The 24,046-nt window shown below is 43.5% G+C and overlaps 1 protein-coding gene across 1 annotated transcript in view; it reads left to right on the top strand.

Annotated features, from left to right (window-relative positions):
- The first annotated feature begins 489 nt into the window (after positions 1 to 489).
- LOC142665241 (NACHT, LRR and PYD domains-containing protein 3-like) overlaps positions 490 to 24,046 on the top strand; it is an 82,319-nt gene continuing 58,762 nt past the window's right edge. The window contains exons 1-3 of the mRNA XM_075844871.1: positions 490 to 514; positions 4,002 to 4,165; positions 13,932 to 14,097. Of these exons, the coding sequence (XP_075700986.1) occupies positions 490 to 514; positions 4,002 to 4,165; positions 13,932 to 14,097 (355 nt within the window). The remainder of the gene's footprint in view (positions 515 to 4,001; positions 4,166 to 13,931; positions 14,098 to 24,046) is intronic.

The following is a 24,046-nucleotide window of genomic DNA, read 5'->3' as shown; positions in this document are numbered from 1 at the left end:
TAATAAAGTATTGAACATAGATAGTTTTTTTTAAAATAAAAAGCACTGCTGTCACCTACATTATAGCGCCGATCTCCTTATGTAGGAGACAGGGCACTTATAATGTGGTGACAGCGTCTCTTTAAAGCGTATCTTTTATCATACTATGCTCTTATTGTGTGGGGACAGTTCTGCTGTAATATTAGCCCAAATGGCACAAAAAAATATGGAAAAACCATAAAAAACCTATCTACAGTTGTTATTCAATAGCAGTTATAATGTGTTATATAGAATTAAAAAAGTTTTTTCTGAGATCAGTGAATTTTTTTCTGCAATTCCTTTCAAATAAAAAATTCTAATTCAACTACATCAACAGATAAAAAAAATTATAACTGTGGGATTGTGGGGAGGAAAAATCTTCTGCTCATTACGGGTATAGAGAAAATTCTGTTTTTGCTTCTTAATGTAATAACGTTTTTTCATCTTGCAGGGATCGTCCCAGGGTCAGGAATGAGTATTATAACTCCCAATGATGGTAAGGATTCCTCCTCCTCCTCCTCTTCTTCTTCTTCTTACAACAATCTTATTCCTATGTGTGGTAAATAATCCTACAACATATGTACAATTCACAATGATCCCAATGATAAGGAATAGATGTAATAGGAAATAGCGCTGTAATAAAAGACGTTAATACATCTGTATGTATCTGGTAACAAGATGGTTAATTTCCTCTGCAAAGAGAATAAACTCATGGGATTAGCCAGAGCAGCCAGAAATTATTATTCCAGTTCTGGATGCACTGGACCACGGATTATAGCAATGACAAGAGCGCACGGTAGTGGAGAAACATAGTGTCACCATAGGAAGCAATGTGTCACCTAAACTATATACTATATTTGTTCTAATATATATTATATTTTCTTATTATATATATTTCTTTACATTTTCCTACCTCTGACCACCTTTTATATGCTGGCCACGCTAGTCTGATGCAGATAGCCCCTTCCTGGCGGTCACAAGTCTTCTGAATAATCTTCATGGCTGCAAGAGCCAAAACTCATCCCGGAGGTCTGCTGCACTGTCTCTAATGCATTGACTTACAGTGGGATATTGACTCACAGGGCAGTTACCTATAGGTGGCACTAGAGAGACAGTTTTCTTCTTATGGAGGAGAGCTCATTTACATACCTTTTTCCCAGTGAGCATTGCCTATAAGGTTCCCTACACCAGCTGGATCTCTGGAAAGAGAAGAAGTGTCCTCGAGAGCTGCGTCAAAGGCATCTCACCTAGCCAACCAAAATCCTACTCTGTACTGACAAGGAACAAGAAAGCTGAAACTGCGCTGTCTACAGATGGGTGTCTGTAGATTGCCGGACATTCCTGGTCATATTTCAAGACTCTTTAATGGGTCAGACATTGACTTACCCTGGGGAAGCTTAAGGCTGGGTTCACACGACCTATTTTCAGACGTAAACGAGGCGTATTATGCCTCGTTTTACATCTGAAAATAGGGCTACAATACGTCGGCAAACATCTGCCCATTCATTTGAATGGGTTTGTCGACGTACTGTGCAGACGACCTGTAATTTACACGTCGTCGTTTGACAGCTGTCAAACGACGACGCGTAAATGGACTGCCTCGGCAAAGAAGTGCAGGGCACTTCTTTGCCACGTAATTTGAGCTGTTCTTCATTGAACTCAATGAAGCACAGCTCAAGATTTACGAGTGTGTCAGACGGCTCGCAAAATGCGAGGAGGAGCATTTACGTGTGAAACGAGGCAGCTGTTAACAGTCTGTCTTTTCACACGTAAATGCCTCTCATCGTGTGAACATACCCTAAGGGTACCATGGTCCCGGGCAGTCCACAAAGTGTGTCTATCCCCCCCCCCCCCCGAACTCTGAAGACACCATACCAAACTTTAACAGATTTTCTTTTAAGGCGGCCACAGATCTGGCAGAAGAGAAAATGTCACGAAGAAGAAAAATTGTTATGTTACAAAGTCAGTACGAGATTAATAATTTCAGAACTTTTTCCACCTTTAATGTGACCCATAATCTGTACAATTCAATTCAAAAACAACTGAAATCATTTAGAGTGAAAAAAAACAAAACAAAAACTACAATAATGTGGTTGCATAAGTGTGAACACCCTCTTATAATTGGGGATGTGGTTATGTTCAGAATTAGCCAATCACATTTAAACTCATGCTAAATAGTAGTCAGTACACAGCTGCCATTATTTAAAGTGATTCTGAATAACCCTATATAAAGTTCAGCTGTTCTTTTAGGATTTTCCTGACATTTTCTTTGTTGCATGTGACAGCAAAAGCCATGGTCTGTAAAGAGCTTACAACACATCAAAGGGATCTGATTGTTGAAAGGCATCAGTCAGGAGAAGGGTACCAAATAATTTCCAAGGCATTAGATATGCCTTGGAACACAGTGAAGACGGTCATCAAGAAGTGGATTACATTTGGCACAACAGTGACATTACCGAGAACTGGACGTTCCTCAAAACTTGATGAAAAGACAAGACGAAAATTGGTCCGGGAGGCAACCAAGAGGCCTACAGCAACATTAAAGGAGCTGCAGGACTTTCTGGCAGGTACTGGTTGTGTAGTGCATATGACAACAATCTCCCATTTTCTTCATATGTCTGGGCTGTGGGGTAGGGTGGCAAGATGGAAACCTTTTCTAACAAAGAAAAACATCCAAGCCCAGCTATGCTTTGCAAAGACCTACATCAAGTCTGCCAAAAGCATGTGGGAAAATGTGTTATGGTCTGATGAGTCCAAGATTTAACTTTTTGGACATAATTCCCAAAGGTATCTTTGTCGCAAAGCCAACACTGCACATCACCACAAGAATACCATACCGACAGTGAAGCATGGTGGAAGCAGCATTATGTGTTGGGGCTATTTTTCTGCAGCTTGTACTGGGGCTTTAGTCAAAGTGGAGGGAATTATGAACAGTTCCAAATATCAGTCAATATTGGCATAAAACCTGCAGGCCTCTGCTAAAAAGCTGAAGATGAAGAAGAATTTCACCTTTAAGCACAACAACGACCCAAAGCAAATCCTCCAAATCAATAAAAGAATGGCTTCACTAGAAGATCAAAGTTTTGGAATGGCCCAACCAGAGCCCAGACCTGAATCCCATTGAAAATCCGTGGGGTGACCTGAAGAGGGCTGTACAAAGGAGATGCCCTCGAAATCTGACAGATCTGGAGCGCTTTTGCAAGGAAGAGTGAGCAACAATTGCCAAGTCAAGATGTGCCATGCTGATAGACTTCTACCCAAAAAGACTGAAAGCTCTCATAAAGTCAAAGGGTAATTGAACAAAGTATTAGTTTAAGGATGTGCATATTTATGCAACCACATTATTTTTGTTTTTTATTTTTCCATCCTAAAATATTTCAGTTTGTTTTTCAATGGAATTGTACAGATTATAGGTGACATTAAAGGTGGAAAAAGTTCTGAAATTATTCATCTTGTACTGACTTTGTAACATGACAAAAACCTGGCGTTTTAACATGGGGTGTGTAGACTTTTTATATCCACTGTAAATACAGCACCAGAACAAAGCTCAGTACATATATACAGAACCAGAACAAGGCTCAGTACATATATACAGCATCAGAACAAAGCTGAGTACATATATACAGCACCAGAACAAATCTCTGTCATATATACAGCACCAGACCCAAGCTCAGTACATATATACAGCACCAGAACCATGATCACTATATATAACCGTTATGTCATGTTCAATGAAAAAAAGCTGCACAATTCTCTGGCATCATCCATCATGTGCGTCATTTGCAGATGCAGGCAACGACACAAATATTTTATATTTACAATTTATTTTGTTGTACAAATGGTGAGAACCTGGTTATTCCTGTAACGGGGGAGACAATGGCTGGGAATTGGTGAGCAGGGTTTTATTTTAATTATTTTCCATTATTTTATTTGTATACACAGAAGATGACTGCTTGTTCTATAAACTTTCTTCCTTTTTCTAGATGATGAGACCCAGCAGTTTTATCGGCAGCTTTGTCAGTATGAAGATCATGCTCTGAGGATGATACATGAATATTTCCAAGATGATCTGCTTTACATTGTGGAGAACTTGAATACTAATTCTCTCTTGGCTGAACTGAATTCCAGAAATATCCCTGATCTTGAGGTGAGAGAACTTAATTTAATAGTAAATGTCAGTGTTGTATTCTAGTGTGACATCATGTTATTATGGGTTATGTTTTATGTGTATGGATAAAATACAACAACCCATATTTTAATAGATTTGCTAAAGTTTCTGTGGAGCTGCTCCACCGACAAGATAAGAATGGCACCATGGGTGGATCTGCCACTTCCAATGGGTTAACATAAGTACGCCCCACTCCTTTCTTACCATTTTAACTTCCTACACATTGGAACCCAAGAGAATTCATTGGGGAACACACATAAATTAGGGGAAACTACATTCCATGTTATATAAAATGAAAAGAGTATCACGATTTATTCAGTCACCACATGTAAATCTCAAGTCCACCTCTGATTACCATGTTATAATTTACATTAGATAAAAGATAACATCTACATAAACAGTTGAGTTACTTGGTATTACTTACCTTATAGGGGCGTAACTAGGAAAGACTGGGCCCCATAGCAAACTTTTGACTCGGCGCCCCCCCCTCCGTTGGGTATCACACAACCCCCCCTTGTAGATAGTGCCTCCCTATAGATTCTACCACACATCGCCCGCCTATAGATAGCACCATACACAGCCCCCTGTAGAAAACGCCTTACAGCCCCCCTGTAAATAACGACATACAGCCCCCCTGTAGATAACACCATACAGCCCCAAATCCCCCTGTAGATAACGCCATACAGCCCCCTGCAGATAACGCCATACAGCCCCCCCTGTAGATAACGCCATACAGCCAGGCTGTAGATAACGTCTTACAGCCCCAAATCCCCCTGTAGATAACACCATACAGCCCCCCTGTAGATAACGCCATACAGCCCCCCTGTAGATAACGCCAGACCCCCCTGTAGATAACACCACACAGACCCCCCTGTAGCTAACGCCATACATACCCCCCCCCAAAAAAAAAACGGCCTATAGTTTGTCCTACAAAAGACATGCATCCCCTATCCACAGGATAGTGGATACATGTGTGATTGCTGGTAGCGATAAGGAGAAAGGGGGACCGAAAGTCCCACAAAGTTCTCCATGACAAACCTCGGACTTCCAGCGTCTGCGCAGTTCAATAAAAATGAAAGGAGCGCTGGTCACACATGCGCACAAGCGCGACTGGTGCGCAAGTCATTTCTATGGAGCTGCAGACTGACCCCGGAAGTCTGAGGTTTGTCATGGAGAACTTCGGGGGACTTTTGGACCCCCGTTCTCCTTATCGTTGGGCGTCCCAGCGATCCCACATGTATCTCCTATCCCGTGGATAGGGGATGCATGTCTTTTGTAGGAACAACCCCTTCAGTGGCGTCACGCTGTAGCAGCCATAGCAGCTGCTAGCGGAGCCTCCGGCCATGGGGGGGGGGCCCATGCCGGCGGGTGGCATGGGCCCCCTCATGCTGCGGGCCCCGTAGCAGCCGCTACGGCTGCTATAGCGGTAGTTACGCCACTGTTACCTTATACTGTTCCTGAGCTACAGCCTGTATTACAGTCCACATCTGCATTTACAATTGTCCAGGCTTCAGAGCTGCAGTCTCCCAGCATTCTCTGCTTGGCCAGTGCTTGCACATTGCTTGCTCTGGTAATTTGCATTCTTAAAAGAATCCAGAAGAATAGTGAGTACAGCTCTGGAGTATAATACAGGATGTAACTCGGGATCAGTACAGGATAAGTAATGTCATGTATGTACACAGTGACACTACCAGCAAAATAGTGAGTGCAGTTCTGGAGTATAATACAGGATGTAACTCGGGATCAGTACAAGATAAGTAATGTAATATGTGTACACAGTGACTCCACAAGCAGAATAGTGAGTACAGCTCTGGAGTATAATACAGGATGTAACTCAGGATCAGTAATGTCATGTATGTACCTGAACACTACTGCCACACCATAACCACATAGTGACAATAATACCCCATACTGTTACTGAATAAAAACTACTATAAGAAGACCAATATTACCACCATATAATGACCTTATATTTGTAGATGTCAGTTATACACAGGAGTGATTACAGCACATTTATGTCTAGTGACTCACAGGTGATGTTTTCTCTGATTAGAGTTGTTTACTTTCCCTTTTTTCTCCAACCGCCCCAGACCAATGTGACGACTTATCCCAGGCACGACATGTCTCTGCAGAATTTGACACACAGACATGTTTGTTTCTCACTATTGAAGCACACACTACACCTATACCCCATTCTCTAAACAAACTCGTAATCGACAGTGCCCCAGATTATAATAATGATCCCTCAGTGCTCGACACAATAAAAGTACTCCATCGGTTACCGTGCCACCTTTGTGCCTCCACGGCAGTAATCCTCCATTGTGCCCCCTGTCGATAGCGCAGAACCCCCTTGTATATGGTGCCACACAGCCCCCGTTGTATATAGTGCTACACAGACATACCCCCTTGTATATAGTGCCACACAGCTCCCCTTGTATATAGTGCTGCACAGCCCCTCCTCCCTTGTATGTCGTTTTATACATCCCCCCTTGTATATAGTTCTACACAGCCCCACCCATCCCTTGTATATAGTGCTACACAGTGTCCCCCCTTATATATATTGCTACACAGCGCCCCCATTGTACATAATGCTACACAGACATCCACCTTGTATATAGTGCTACACAGACATCCATCCCTTGTATATAGTGCTACACAGACATTCCCCCTTGTATATAGTGCTATACAGACAACCCCCTTGTATATAGTGCTATACAGACAACCCCCTTGTATATAGTGCTACACAGCGTGTGTGTCCCTGTATATAATGCCACACAGCCACCAAAAAAATAAAGAAAATGTTGTACTTACCTTGCCCCGTTCCCACGACACACGGAGCGCTGAAAATCCTCCGGGCGGGACGCATGTTCAGACCAGCGTGATGCAGTGACATAATTCTTCCCAGCGCCTTATAGGCTACAGGTCTAACGTGGCCTGCAGCCTATAATAATAATTTATGAAATTGTTTGAAACCCCCTCCTACAAAAAATAAATAAATAAAAATAATACTATACATTAAATATACCACAAAAGACAAGTCCTTATACAAAGATATCGATAAAAATTAAAAAAGTGATAACTTTGGGAATGCAAAAAAAAATAAAAAATATATACATCTACGTCCTTAAGGGGTGAAGAATGGTATTGTGGTATATTATTTTTTTTTAGTTTATTATGAAATATTATTTCTTTTTTAGTTTGTTTTCCCAGAGAACCCATTTAACATTAGATTTTTCAGATAATACCCGTTAATTAAGTTCCTGGTGAGTAATAGGGTATATTATAAAAAATATATATATATTTTTTTTTTTATTTTTTTTTTTATTATTATTTTTTTAACTTTTTTTTTTCATTATAAGAGTTCTATTAATTACCGTGAACTTAATTGATGGGCATTATCTAAAAAAATCTAGTGTTAAACAGGAATAAAAATATTCCTAAATACATTATTTTTCGGTTTAATCATTTTTTTATTGTTTTTCAGAGGTAAATAAAAACAAAAATTTGTATCAACAATACAGCTTGATAAGAACATTTCAAAGGAAACAAACAGAACAAAAGTACAGCAGTTCAACATTTTATATCTTTTATCACAGACTTGTTTTACTAATAAATAGATATATTTATTACCAAAGATGTAATGTGTATTTTCTTTTTACTCGTTGGAATTATACTTTAATACATGCGGAATTTTCCGACCAGGACTTCCAGATTTCAGAGAACTTAGGATATGAAAAATTCCCATATGCTATGATCCTTTCAAATGTATAAGAAGTATTTATTAAAGTTATTAATTCTTCTAGGCTGGGTGATTCTGCATTTTTCCAGTGTCTGGTTATTATCAATTTAGCCATGGCTAAAATTTTGCAGGTCAGCCCTCTCACTTCTGCAGGCACAATATCCATTTGGAGAAATAATAGAGCTAGGTGAGGAAGTTGTGGGATCTTACTATCCGTCAGTGACTCCAACAGTTTAAATACTCCTTGCCAATAGCTTGTTATTCTAGGGCAATCCCATAATATGTGTATAAGTGTACCTTTGATATCACATCCTCTCCAGCATTTATCTAGTACATTCGGAAACATTATGTGTAGCTTGTCAGGGGTGTAATACCATTGCAAGTTGGTCTTGATGGCGGCTTCCACCTGTGAGCTACATTGTAAGGTACTATGAATTAGTTTATATGATTTTTTCCATTCTAGTTCGCTGAAGGTTATACCCAATGATCTTTCCCATATTTTCATGGTACGAGTTTTACAAAATTCTGTATTAACTCTCAATGTGTTTAGTACCCCTTTAAGCAATTTAGCAGATTTGTTCATGACAGCAAACATAGTAGGGTTGCACATTGGATGCATCTTCTGAATCGAAGCTAGAAAATGTCTAATCTGAAGATATTTAAAGAAGTCAGATTGTGGGAGACCAAAAGTATTTTTTAAATATTCAAAGGAATCAAGGCCCAGTCTACCATACAACTGCGAGACATTTGATAAACCTCCTATCTTCCAATTTATCAAATTTAGGTCAGGGATAGCTAGTTCTAGAATATCAATAGGGATATGTGCCTTTGGGAGAGGACAGCAGTCACCCGCGTTTTTATGGATATAGGACCAACAAGCCAAAGCCGCTTTAGTCAGAGGAGAAATATTAGAGGGTACATTCATATTCCAAAATTCCAGAAACAAAAGCGCCTTTAGGTTGGAGGGGTAAACAAATGACGTCTCTATCTGCACCCAATGATTCCTGAGGTCTTCCTTCCAACTTGGACTAAGAAGAGCTATCAGAGTGGATGCGTAGTAATTATAAATGTCTGGAATCCCCAGCCCTCCTATACCTCTGTCTTTGGTTAGAGTATGTGATGATATACGAGGTTTGTTATATGCCCATATGTAGTCTAACATGGCTTTCTGAATACCTTTGAAAAAACTCTTTGGGATCATAATTGGAACCGTCCTGAACAAGTATAAAAGTTTGGGTAATAGTAGCATTTTGAAAGCTGCAATTCTACCTATCCATGAGACTTCTACTTTGTGTAATCTAGTCATTTCTACTTGCAAACTTTGTAAGAGGGGTTCATAGTTGGCCTGGTATAAGGATTTGTGAGATGGTGTCAAGGAAATACCTAGGTATTTAATACAACGCTCCTGCCAGTCAAACGGGTGTTTAGTTTGGAGGAAATGGATTGTTGAGGTTGAGATGTTCAATGGGAGAATCTGGGACTTCAGTGTATTAAGTTTATATAGGGAGACCTGTCCAAAATTACGAATACATTCCATAACTGCTTCCAAGGAATCTTCCGGGGAGGATAACGAAAGGATAATGTCGTCTGCGTAGAGAGAGATCGTGTGGGTTCTATTTCCTACCCGTATTCCATGAATGTCAGGATGTGTTCTAAGTAACTGTGCCAGAGGTTCCATTGATAGAATAAACACCAGAGGGGAAAGAGGACAACCCTGTCTGGTGCCGTTTGATATGTGAAAACTTTCCGAGAGGACTCCATTAGTGAATACTTTTGCCGAGGGGTTTGAATATAGTGCACTAATAGCTGCAAGGATTCCTTCTTTGAATCCCATTTTCTCTAATGTGGCAAAGGCATATTTCCAATGAATGCGGTCGAATGCCTTTTCCGCATCAAGCGCTAGCATGACTGCAGGTATATGATTTTGTTCAATAACATGTAATAATCCCAAAACTCTACGGGTGTTGTCTGATCCCTGTCTTCCTTTTATGAACCCAACCTGGTCCTCACCTATGAGTACTGACAGTATGGGGGCAAGCCTCAAAGCTAGAATCTTGGCATATATTTTAATATCTACATTCAGTAGAGATATAGGGCGAAAGTTTTGGGGTGTATCCATGGATTTCCCTGGCTTTGGGATGGTGACGATTAGCGCCGTTTGGTTCTCTGCAGGAAAAGATCCTGAGTCCATAGCTGATTGGAAGAATCTTCTCATAAAAGGAAGTAATACTTCCTTCATTGTTTTAAAGTACATATTGGTGATGCCATCTGGGCCCGGGGACTTTCCCGTTGGCATTGATTTTATCGCTGTTATTATTTCCCCAACTTCTATAGGGGAGTTTAGGGATTGCATCTGACTCTCAGAAAGCTGTGGTAGGTGTATATTACGGAGAAAGGACTGGATATCTTCTTCGGACGGGTGAGGTGAAAAAGGATCATTTTTCAAATTGTATAGGGACGAATAATATTCTTTGAATTGGTTTGCTATATCCATGGGGTGTATCCGTTTAGCTTTTGTCTGAGGGTCTATTAGGAATGGAATCCTGGACTTCTGGTATTGTGATTTAAGCCTAGATGCTAACAGTTTACCTGCTTTATTGTTCTGAGAGTAGTACCTTGCTTTTGTTTTTGTTAGGTTCTTTTCATATTCAGAAAGTAAGTTATATCTAAGTTGCTGTCTTAGGGTATTAAGGTGTTTCGCTTGTTGTGGAGTTGGTTTGTTTTTATTCAGTGACTCCACTTTATGAATTTCTGATGTGATAGAGGAAATGGCTTCCATCCTTTGTTTTTTTACTTTGTGACCTAGTCGGATTAGGGTACCTCTAATGAATGCTTTATGGGCATTCCATAAAGTGAAGTCATTAATTTGAGGGGTATCATTGTTATGGAAGTACTCTCTTAGTTCTTTTGTTATTACTTGCTTATGATCTGGATGGGATAATAGAAAGGGGTTACATCTCCAAATATATGTTGGAGAGCTCGTGTTTTTATCTGCCAATGTCAAAGTGATTGCTGCATGGTCTGACCATTTTATGACCTCTATGTTTGTGCTCTTTGCATTAAAGAGCAACTCTTTCCCTATTACAAATAGATCGATGCGAGAGTAACTATTGTGGACTGAGGAATAATAAGAGTAGTCTCTTTCTGTGCTGTGTTGTGCCCTCCATACATCATAAAGTTCATTTTGCCAAAGTAGGTCTCCCAGCTGTGATTTTGATTGTCTTATTGGATTCGAAGTGTCTAAGGAGGTGTCTATTATTGAATTAAAGTCTCCGCACATAATTATTTTCCCCTGCCTGAATTTGTTTATAAGCCTGAATATTTTATGGAAGAAGCGGCTTTGATGTCTATTGGGGGCATATACATTCACCAGGGTATATTTAACATTATTAATTATGCAAGCCAATATAACAAATCTTCCTTGTGTATCAATGTGGTTGTGAATCATTTGGAACGACACCGTGTTTTTCACTGCAATCAATACCCCTCTGGATTTGCTATCAAAGTGTGACTGAAATATGTGTGGAAAAGCTTGATGATGTATTCTAGACGCATCTTTAGCCAGAAGGTGCGTCTCCTGTATACAGAAAATATCACAAGCTAGCGATTGTGATTCTCTCCACATATGGGCCCTTTTATGAGGGCTATTCAGGCCATTAACATTCATAGAAGCTAACTTTAAAGCCATTTTGTAAAATATAGAGTATTAGATGACAGTTTTCTCATTTCAGGCTCCTCTATATCTCTATTTAATCCCTCAGTATAGTAAATACTATTATACAAGCCTGTTTGCTGTGATGTAATCTTGTCGTACGTGCTGCTGAAACAAAAGAAATATAAACACAGAACAAACATAGTAGACAAAAGAAACTTTAGAACACCGGAACAGATCTTACTGTTCCGCTCTTTGGGGGGAAAGAAAAATTCAGTCAGCTTGAAGTCAAATCCCAATGGCCACTTCTGCACCTATGTAGTTAGGCCTCCATATAGGTCAGTCAACGAACTTCTTTCTATCATATCCAACGTGGATAAGTATAAAAGGCGTAAAGTGAAGAAGAGACCTTTCAACGTTTCTTTTGCTTGCGATGCGTAGTTTGCCGCCAGTCATCTTTCATTCTTGCAGGAGGGCGAGTAGGAGGATGGTCTTGAAAAATAACCTGAATGTTCCATGTTTTTAATATGGCAATCCCTTCATGTAAATTGCGTATTATGTGGAGGGATCCATTACGATGAATCAACAGTCGGACCGGAAAGCCCCATCGGTACAAAATCTGCTTGTCTCGCAAAACGCTTGTAATTGGAGCTAGTTGTCTTCTGAGCTGAAGTGTAGTCGCTGATAAATCTGCAAAAACGGCTATCTTATTATATGAGGATGGTATCAGCTCTTTGTTTTTAAGAGACGCCATCCACTGCTCCTTTATGTGGTAGAAGTGTATGCGTGCTATCACATCACGCGGAGAGTCATCCGTCAGGTTGCCAGGCTTCGGAAGTCTGTGCACACGGTCTATGATCACATCTCTTGGCGAGCACTTTGGTAACATGGCTTTAATAAAATCTTGAACATATATGCATAGATCTTTAGAGCCAACATCTTCTGGGACCCCTCTTAATTTTATGTTGTTTCTACGGGATCTGTCCTCTAGATCCGCCATTTTTGCTTTCATCTGCAATACTTCATCTTCTAGCTCATAGTGTGCATCAATTAGTTCGTTGTGTGAGGTAACAAACTCACTTATCTTAGTCTCCGTATGGTGTACTCTCTGTTCCACATCTTGTACTGCTGTAGATAAGGGGTGAAGCATTTTAGCAAACCCGACCTGTAGAGAGGTGCTCAGAGCTTGCAGCATTGCTTTCATAGCTATTTCAGTGACAGGGGTGTCTGAGGAGGGTAGGTCACCCAGTTCTATTCCCAATTCCACAACAGGGGGTTCATGTTGGTCTATGACCCCTACCTGGTCGCTGGTTTCATCTCTGGAGGTCCTGCGTTGTCTCTGTCGTTCTGGGCTCTTTGAGCCTAACGAAGTCTGCGAGGAGGATGCAGTGCCTGGGACTGTATTTGTGTGCAGGCTCCCACGTGTCTCTGCTGTAAGTCTCCTGCTGCTTGCCGCGGTCTCCTCCTGTGATCTTGTGGATGATGGACTCAATCCCGGTACCGAGGCACTTCTTCTGTGTTCCCGTCCCTCCAGAGAAGGTTTTGTGGGTGACAGAGCTGCAGGCTCTGAGGTAAGAGATCCTCTCTGCGAGCGCGTCTCCCCGCCATCTTGTTTTTCCTCCACAAGGCGGGAGGGGTAGAAGTCGGTGAGCCGAGCTGGTCTCGTCACCGGTCTTTTCCGCCTCGGCATCCTGAATGATTCAGTGACCCGTGCTGCAAATGTCGGTAAGTGGCGGGTCTATTTATGAGGCTTACGACGCTTATGAAGTGGAGATGGTGCCGGAGCTCAGTCCTCACGCAGCCATTAGGATCAACAGCCAAGCCACGCCCCACAAATACATTATTTTTATCCAAAGACGCTCGTTTAGTCAAGGGGTAAACATTGTTTATCAGTAAAATGGCCGCCGTCACGTAATTATGTTGGAAACCCGTCTTCATATGCATTAGGACGTATTGCATGAAGAGAAGTGCTCCAGCCCAGCGTAACTGCTTCTTGCTGCTCAGGCTGACTGGCAGCTGCGTTGTGAATGCCTATACCGGAGCATGCGAGGTCTGCTCAGTTAGTCTGACAATTACATGACGGCGACATTTTTAGTGATAAACAATATATACCCCTTGACTAAATGAGCATCTTGGGATAAAAATAAGGTATTTAGGAATATTCTTATTATGAAATATTATTTCTTTTTTTTAGTTTATTTTCCCAGAGATCCCTTTTAAAATTGGGTTTTGTAATGAATTCCTTAATTTTATTGTACACAGGAACACATGAAATGAAATAACTTTTGTCTTTGAAGCATTTACAAATATTCTCCTCTATATAATATTTATATCTGTTCTTCCTCGTGTTCTAGAAATTCCGGACTTTAGAAAATGATAGAAAAACATTGGCCCGGACTTTATTACAGGATGTTTTTCATAGTGGAAGAGAAACTGTGATAGGATTGTGGGTCAGTCTTTATATCTTACGTCGCAATTCCCCTGGCCTGCGCGCTGTACTGGAGGAACTCTGTCAGACAGGTAACATTGTGTATGAAATGTAGAACAAATATTCTGTTACATTTAGGAGGTTTTTTATGCTTTAGACCTTCTTCAGTTCTATTAATCTGAATTTGGTCGTTTTGGCGGCAAGCACATGGATTTCTCCACGTCTCATTCAGATAAAAGGACAGTCACAGAAATATGGTTACGGATATCAATTTTTGATAGTGATGACATGTAAATATCTGTTTTCAGCAGGCAGGACATGAGTGGATTATATCTGTATACTGTAAGATGTCTAAGAACAGAAGGTCTAAGGATATGAAAATCACAATCTAGAGGGTCAGTGCAGCACGTGATTCTGAAATAAGACGCTTTGCCTCTTCACCTGACTGTGAGATGTTTCGGAGGTCACCATAAACACTGCTTATCTAGTCATCATGTATGCAGGAGGGGGCACAAACATATAATCAGACACAAGATCTTCTAGAAATACCCTTTTATGATCCTGATACTCTAAGGCCCCATGCACACGAACGTGCTTTTTCGGCCGCAATTCCCCCGAAAATCCACGGGAGAATTGCGGCACCATTAATTTCGATGGGGCCGTGCACACGACCGTAGTTTTTGCGGTCTGTGCATGGCCCGGGAGCCCGCACCGCAGAAAGAACGGACGTGTCTTATTACGGCCGTCTTCTGCGGTCCGGGCTCATTGAAAATAATGGCCGCGGCCATGTGCATGGCCCACGATTTGCGAGCGGCTTGCGGCTGACAGTCCGCTGCCGGCCGACCCGAAAATCACGGGCGTGCACATGGCTACGGTCGTGTGCAGGAGGCCTTATCCTGTGGTTTCTTAAAGGGTCCACCTTTTAATTTGATATCATGAAATTATAAAAAAATTCTCCAATATATGAGATCACGTTTCCCGTGACGGCGCTCCTGTAACAATGAAAAGAACGCAGCCGATGTTTCCAGCTCATATCATAGCAGTGCGATCAGGCAGAGACAGGGCGGTGGTCACTGTCAGCGTCCTTATACATGCTATACATGGCTAAGATTTACCTACTGTGACTGCCGCTCATGAAGTACCGTTTTCTAAGCGCTAGAAGGGTGTATCCTATTTTTCCTATATAATGTATTTTTTCATATTGTAGCATCTTCTTTACATATTGCCTCCAACAACTGCTCTTGTTTAATCCATTTGATTATAATTGTCTAACGCGCCCAGTATTAGAGTTAAAATAATACCTCCTTCTTAGTCGCTCCTGTGATCTTAAATCCATCGTAACCCAATACACATATAATCAGATCCCAGGGGATTTCAATCTCATATCCCTCCAAAATATCATTCAGGGCATCCTCCCAAAATCCCTTGATTTGAGGGCATAGCCACAACATGTGTATTAACCCCTTACAGAGAACCTTTCACTTGCCCATACATGTGCAGCTGAGTGCAGCATGTAATGGGCAGGGCTGTACAAACCCTGGGGCACTTTACATTTTATTCCTAATCTCCTCCATTATTTAGATATTGATGCCGTTATATTTGGTGCCCGATATTTAAATAGCCCCCTGAACTTTAAATGGGGCTTGTAAAGGCAAGGGGGTGTGTAACATCACTGTGACACTGTCCAATCAGCTACGGAAAGTGCCACAGCAAGAACTGGAGAGGGGAGAGCGTGTGCGCACGCACGCACAGCTAGAAGCAGTGCGAGCATGCGTGCGCACGCGCTAACTCTTTCGCTTTCGACAAACAAGCTGTACATCTCCTTCCCCCTCGCCATGTTTTCTTTCCCTACCAATCAATGAGATGTAATTTTTTGTTCACAATTTTTTTAATGTAACTTGAGTATAAAAGCATTTCTACATTTTACAAGCGATATAGTTCTATAATGTAATTAACATAAAAATAAATTAAAAGAAAATAAATTAAAGAGGCCACACACAGGCCCCTCTAGATAGTGCCACACACAGCCCCCTGTAGATAGCGCCACACAGCCCCTCTCTTGTAGATAGTGCCACACACAGCCCCCTGTAGATAGTGCCACACACAGCCCCTCTCTTGTAGATAGTGCCACACACAGCCCCCTGTAGATAGTGCCACACACAGCCCCCCTTATAAATAGTGCCACACACAGCCCCCCTTGTAGATAGTGCCACACACAGTCCGCTTCCCCCCTAGTAGATAGCAGCACACACCCCCCTTGTAGATAGTGCTACACACAGCCCGCTGCCCCTTTGTAAATAGCGCCACACTCCCACCCCTTTTAAATAGCGCCACACTGTGAACAGACCGGTGAGCAGTAGCCTACCGCTACCACTCTCCGCTCTGCCTGGTGTGACTTACCGGAGGAGCCGAGGAGGTCATTCGGCGCAGGCAGCGACAGAGTTCCTTCTGACTAGGGTTGGTGACAGCCAGGGCCGGCCTTAGGCTGGATGGCGCCCTGTGCGGGACTTTCTATTGCCGCCCCCTACACAAACCAAAAATTAACCACATATATAGATACGCTGGAACATATATACTGTACATACATAAAGACAGATATTTAGACATACAGGCAATTATACATACACACAGGGCCGCCATCAGGGGGGTATTAGGGGTAGTGGTGTGAGGGGCCCGGCCAAAACTAATTGAAAGGGGGGCCCGGCAACTGCCTCGACATTCTTTTGGTAGGAAAAAACGGGCCCCTGCAATGGGGCCCGTTTTTTTCACCATAAGAATGTCGTGAGCTGCTGCTGCTGCGGGCCCCCTCCCCTCGTCATGGGGGGCCGTCAAACCGTCCGCCCGCGCGCGCACCCGATCGCGCGCACAATGAAACTGCCGCGCGTGCGCACTCGCGAGCGCATCCACGAACGCCCGCACTGGAGACCGCCCGCGCGCGCACCCGCGATCGACCGCACGCGCACCCGCGACCGGCCGCCCGCGCACCCGCGAACGAAGCGCGCGCAGCCGCGGACCCACATGGACAAAACTTACCTGGAGCCTGGCTGGAGGTGAAGGACTGGACGTCTGGACCGAAGACCTCCCCTGGAAGACATCGCCGGAAGAGGACTGGAGTGGGAGCAGCTCTTCTGACAGTGAGTAAATTATCTCAAAGTGCTGTTTATGTATGGCCCTGTTTACACAGTATTTTGCAGGCAAAAAAAAATCTGCCTCAAAATTCCTTAAAGAATTTTGAGGCAGATTTTGACCTGCCCACACTATCTTGCTGCGTTTTTTTGCTGCGTTTTTTGCTCGCGGCGATTGAGGACAGCAGACAAAAAACGCAGCGAAAAATGCATTTTCTGCCTCCCATTGATTTAGATGGGAGGTCAGAGGCGGAACCGCGGCAAGAAAGGACGTGCTGCTTTTTCTTTTTTCCGCGACTGGCTCCCATTGATTTCAGATTAAATCAATGGGAGGCGGTTTTGGAAGTTGTTTGGTGCTGATTCTGACGCAGTGTCCGAGTCAATATCAAGGCCCAAAAACTCTGCGAACTGGGCCTTATTGTTAGGGCTTATTCAGACGAATGTGTAATACGTCCGTGCAACGTGCGTGATTTTCACGCGCCTCGCACGGACCTATGTTACTCTATGGTGCCGTGCGGACTGTCAGTGATTTTCACGCAGCGTGTGTCCGTGTGTCCGCTGCGTAAAACTCACGACATGTCCTATATTGGTGCATTGTTCGCGCATCACGCACCCATTGAAGTCAATGGGTGCGTGAAAATCACGCCCAGCACTTCCGCAGCCGTATAAACTATGAATGAAATTAGAAAAGCACCACGTGCTACAAACAGAGTGTCATAATGATGGCGGCTGCGCGAAAATCACGCAGCCACGCATCATACGCTGCTGACACACGGAGCTGTTATGGACCTTTTGCATGCGCAAAACGCCACGTTTTTTGCGCGTGCAAAAAGCACACGCTTGTGTAAATCCGGCCTTAGGGTAGGAACACACTAGGCATGAACACTGCGGATTTTATGCAACACATTTTATTGTGGATAATCCGTAGCGTATCACAGTCGCAGCAGAGGGGGTCAGATATGAACAAATCTCATCCACACGCTGCAAAAATAATGTACCTGCCGTGTGGCTTTGGCTTTTTAAGTCGCATGTCAATGTATTCTGTGGAATCGCTGCTCCTCTGTTGCGGAAATGCTGCGGTTCTGCCGCAAAAATCACACAAGAGAAGAAAAAAAAGGTACTTTTTTAAATTGATAAAGTTTAGACTTGCCCCGGCCGTAGTCCTGGTGACGCGATCCTCTATTCTTAGCGCAGCCCGGCCTCCTGTCATGACGTTTCATCCCATGTGACTGATGCAGCGGTCACATGGTCTACAGCGTCATCCCAGGAGGCGGGGCTACGTTCAGAAGAGAGAGATGCGTCACCAGGACTACGGCCGGGGCAAGTCTAAACTTTTTTTTCCCTGCAGGATTCCCGCAGCGGACATGCCTCACGAAACCTGCGCCGCTATTTGGTGCGGTTTTGCTGGCAGAATTCCCTGCGGCTCCCGGGATAAGCTGTGTAGTTTTACTCAGCATATCCACCTAGTGTGTCCCTTATGATGTCGCTCCTGGAGCTGCTGCCGCTCTCTAAATAGGAAGTTGGTCCAGTAGAATTTGGAATTATTTTTTTTTGTGAACCAGCTTAAAAAAATACAAAACTTTTGTGTTAGGGCCTGTTCACATCACTGTTCGCTTCCGCTCCGGGGTTCCGTCTGAGGTTTCTGTCGGGTGAACCCCGCAACGGAAAGTGAAAGTGACAGCACAGCTTCCGTTTCAGTCACCATTGATCTCAATGGTGACGGAAACATCGCTAATGGTTTCCGTTCGTCACCATTCCGGCTGGTTTTCGGACGGAATTAATAGCGCAGTCGACTGCGCTAATGGTGATGGAAACGGAAGCTGTGCTATCACTTTCACTTTCCGTTGCGGGGTTCACCCGACAGAAACCTCAGAAGGAACCCCGGAGCGGAAGCGAACAGTGATGTGAACAGGCCCTAACACAAAAGTTTTGTATTTTTTTAAGCTGGTTCACAAAAAAAAATAATTCCAAATTCTACCGAACTAACTGCCTATTTAGAGAGCGGCAGCAGCTCCAGGAGCGACATCATAAGGGACACACTAGGCGGATATGCTGAGTAAAACTACACAGCTTATCCCGGGAGCCGCAGGGAATTCCGCCAGCAAAACCGCACCAAATAGTGGCGCAGGTTTCGTGAGGTGTGTCCGCTGCGGGAATCCTGCAGGGAAAAAAAAGTTTAGACTTACCCCGGCCGTAGTTTAAGTGACGCATCTCTCTCTTCTGAACGTAGCCCCGCCTCCTGGGATGACGCTGTAGACCATGTGACCGCTGCATCAGTCACATGGGATGAAACGTCATGACAGGAGGCGGGGCTGCGCTAAGAATAGAGGATCGCGTCACCAGGACTACGGCCGGGGCAAGTCTAAACTTTTTTATAAATTTAAAAAAGTGGCCTTTTTTTTTTTTTCTCATTTGTGATTTTTGCGGCAGAACCGCAGCATTTCTGCAACAGAGGAGCGGCGATTCCACAGAATACATTGACATGCGACTTAAAAAGCCAAAAAGCCACACTGCAGGTCCATTTTTTTTGCAGCGTGTGGATGAGATTTGTTCTAATCTCATCCCCTCTGCTGCGACTGTGATACGCTGCGGATTTTCCACAATAAAATGTGTTGCATAAAATCCGCAGTGTTCATGCCTAGTGTGTTCCTACCCTAAGGCCGGATTTACACAAGCGTGTGCTTTTTGCGCGCGCAAAAACGTGGCGTTTTGCGCTTGCAAAAGGTCCATAACAGCTCCGTGTGTCAGCAGCGTATGATGCGCGGCTGTGTGATTTTCGCGCAGCCGCCATCATTATGACACTATGTTTGTAGCACGTGGTGCTTTTCTGTTTTCATTCATAGTTTATACGGCTGCGGAAGTGCTGGGCGTGATTTTCACCCACCCATTGACTTCAATGGGTGCGTGATGCGCGAACAATGCACAAATATCGGACATGTCGTGAGTTTTACGCAGCGGACTCGCGCTGCGTGAAAATCACTGACAGTCTGCACGGCCCCATAGAGTAACATAGGTCCGTGCCAGGCGCGTGAAAATCACACACGTTTCACGGACGTATTACACGTTCGTCTGAATAAGCCCTAACAATAAGGCCCAGTTCACAGAGTTTTTGGGCCTTGATATTGACTCGGACACTGCGTCAGAATCAGCACCAAAAAACTTCCAAAACCGCCTCCCATTGATTTAATCTGAAATCAATGGGAGCCAGTCGCGGAAAAAAGAAAAAGCAGCACGTCCTTTCTTGCCGCGGTTCCGCCTCTGACCTGCCATCTAAATCAATGGGAGGCAGAAAATGCATTTTTCGCTGCGTTTTCTGTCTGCTGTCCTCAATCGCCGCAGGCAAAAAACGCGGCAAGATAGTGTGGGCAGGTCAAAATCTGCCTCAAAATTCGGTGCGCGCTTCCAGGCGGTCGCCGGTGCGCATGCGCGGGAGTTTGCGTGGTGCGCGTGATCGGTCGCACGGGCGGCGGTGTTTGACGGCCCCCATGCTACCCAGGGCCGCCATCAGGGGGGGTATTAGGGGTACTGATGTGAGAAGCCCGGCCAAACCTAATTGAAAGGGGGGCCCGCAGCTCATGACATTCTTTTGGTGAAAAAAACGGGCCCCATTGCAGGGGCCTGTTTTTTTTCTACCAAAGGCAAGTCGCGGCAGTTTGCCGGGCCCCCCTTTCAATTAGGTTTGGCCGGGCCTCTCACATCAGTACCCCTAATACCCCCCCTGATGGCGGCCCTGGGTACCATGATATAGTACTGGACGGAGTACCGTTAACAGGCGGTGCCACGGTAGGGGGGCCCAGAAAATGTAGCTGTAGGGGGCCCTGAAATTCCTGATGGCGGCCCTGCATACACACATTCTGGAATACATACATACAGGTAAATATATAGACGTACAGACACATATAAACACACACACACACACACACACACACACACCGGCAGATAAATACACAGCCGGAACATATAAAAATACATAAAAGGCACAAATATACAAGCACAAAGACACATTCACAAACAGACCCATATATACTCACACAGGCACATATGTACACAGTACAGATAATGTAGTAGATGTTCCCTGCAGTCCTATGTAACACCACAGATAACACAGTGATAACTCTCTGAGTACAGATAATGTAGTAGCTGTTGCCTACAGTCCTATGTAACACCACAGATAACACATTCTAGTAGAGCTGAGATTGTAATTTAGCACAATGTGTTATCTGTGGTGTTACATAGGACTGCAGGCAACAGCTACTACATTATCTGTAATCAGAGTTATCACTGTGTTATCTGTGGTGTTACATAGAACTGCAGGTAACACTACTATCTGTATTTAGAGAGTTATCACTGTGTTATCTGTGGTGTTACATAGGACTGCAGGTAACACTACTATCTGTATTTAGAGAGTTATCACTGTGTTATCTGTGGTGTTACATAGGACTGCAGGTAACACTACAACATTATCTGTACTCAGAGAGATATCACTGTGTTATCTGTGGTGTTACATAGGACTGCAGGGAACATCTACTACATTATCTGTACTGTGTAGCAGAGCTGAGATTGTAATTTAGCACACAGTACAGATAATGTAGTAGATGTTCCCTGCAGTCCTATGTAACACCACAGATAACACAGAGATAACTAGATGTAAGAGACACACACACACACACACACACACACGTCTCCTTGCTGACAGGTCAGGACGGGCTGTGGGCGGAGCTTCCTCTCTGCTTCTCGACAGAGCACAGGCAGGGAGGCTGCAGCACGGGAGTGGACCTGCCCCTGACCTGAGTCATCTGACCTCATGTCACTGACGTGAGGTCAGGTGACTGGACTGGTCCACTCCTTGGCCGTCATAGACCCCAGTCAGAACGCCGTAATGTCCTGGCTCTTCCTAAGCTGCTGCAGGTGTCCCACATACGGGGCGCCTGTCAGCAGCGATCAGCTGCTCTTTGGCGCCCCCCTATCCGTATCCTCCAGGTTGTGCCCGGGGCACATGCCCCGCCTGCCCCCCCTAGCTACGCCCCTGCCCTTGCCAATTACACGCCCCATTGATAGTTCAGGGTGTTATTTAAAGGAACAGTGTCATCACAAATTTTTTTTTCATATGTTAAAGATGTTAGTGCTTTATTAAAAACGTTTATATTTATTTGTGTGTTTGTGTTTTACTTTTTCTTATTTTTACACTTTTTCTTCCCTATGGGGGCTGCCATTTTTTGTTCCATTTCTGTATGTGTCGATTAACGACACATACAGACATGGAATACGGCAGCCACAGTCCCATAGGGACTGCGAACGGCTCCCGTCCCATCCACTTCTGTGTACGCCGTCTGTGTGGGAACTGCGCATGCGCCGCTCCCACACAGTCCAATTTGAAATTGGCGCCGTCCGGCGCCATTTTCCTGTGGACCGGAAGTCGCGGCCGGAAAGTAAGATTACTACTTCCGGTCGCGGCTTCCGGACTTGTGCACTTGGACCAGCGGCAGCAGACGGAGCGGACGGGCCGGAGGGAGCCGCGGCGGCAGGAGCAGGTAAGAGATTTCAATGTATGTTCGTGTTTGTGTACGTTTACTACTGTATGTAAACCTACTACACTGTGTGTTAGCTCAAAAAATGGCGACACACAGTGTAGGAGGTTAGACCGTTCAAACCCCTCGTTTATCCCGGCACTAGCCAGGATAAAGGAGGGGGGGATGCTGAGAGCTCACTAGAGCGAGGGCTTTTTACCCAATTTTGCAATGCTGCAATTTTGGGAATAGCTCCATCTAGTGACCAGCAATGGGAATTATTATAAATTAGAATCTAATTTATAATATTTCCTGACTCGTGAAAAAAATAAAAAAAATTTGAACAATGTTTAATCACCTACACACTAAATGTTTAATTAAAAAAAAAACAACATGTTTTTCTGGCAACACATTCCCTTTAAATATCGGGCGCCAAATATAACGGCACCGATATCTAAATAACAAAGAAAGTTAGGAAGAGAATTTATAGTGAGACAGGGTTTGTACAGCCCTGCCCTTTACATGCTGCACATGCATGGGCAGGTGAAAGGTTCTCCTCAAAGATACGGACATTTTTTGATTTTTGATTTTCGTTTTTCACTCCCCTCCTTCCTAGGGCCATAACTCATTTATTTTTCCGTCAATAGAGTAGTGTGAGGGCTTATCTTTTGCTGGACGAGTTGTAGTTTCTACAGGTAGCATTTAAAGTTCTGAAATTGGAAATAACTGCGATTCCTTTATTGTTTTCTGGGTTTAGTTTTTACGGCTTTCACCGTGCGGTAAAAATGATAACTTACCTTTATTCTGTGGCTCAATACGATTACGGTGATACCAAATTTATATAGTTTTTTTTAAATATTTTACTACTTTTAAAAAACACAAAAACTTTTTGTCAAAAAAACATTATTGTTTTGTTTCACCACATTCTGAGAGCCACAACTTTTTTATTTTTCCATGGATTGAGCGGTGTGAGGGCTTGTTTGTTGCGGGATGACCTGCAGTTTTTATCGGTACCATTTTTTGGGTACATTCAACTTTTTCATCACTTCTTACATTCTTTTTTTAGCACTAAATCGACCAAAAAAGAGCGATTTTGGCGTTTTAAATGTTTTTTTTTTATGTGGTTCACCGTGCACGTTAAAGAGGCTCTGTCACCACATTATAAGTGCCCTGTCTCCTACATAAGGAGATCGGCGCTATAATGTAGGTAACAGAAATGCTTTTTATTTAAAAAAGCGATCTGTTTTCACCACTTTATTCGAGATTTTAGATTTATGCTAATGAGTTGCTTAATGCCCGAGTGGGCATTTTTTTACTTTAGACCAAGTGGGCGTTGTACAGGGGAGTGTATGAAGCTGACCAATCAGCATCATGCACTCTTCTCCATTCATTTACTCAGCACATAGGGA

This window comes from Rhinoderma darwinii, chromosome 12 (genome assembly GCF_050947455.1).
Source record: "Rhinoderma darwinii isolate aRhiDar2 chromosome 12, aRhiDar2.hap1, whole genome shotgun sequence".
NCBI classification, from domain to species: Eukaryota; Metazoa; Chordata; class Amphibia; order Anura; family Rhinodermatidae; genus Rhinoderma; species Rhinoderma darwinii.
Note: the sequence above shows the minus strand (reverse complement) of the source record. Positions and strands in the feature narration are given on the sequence as shown.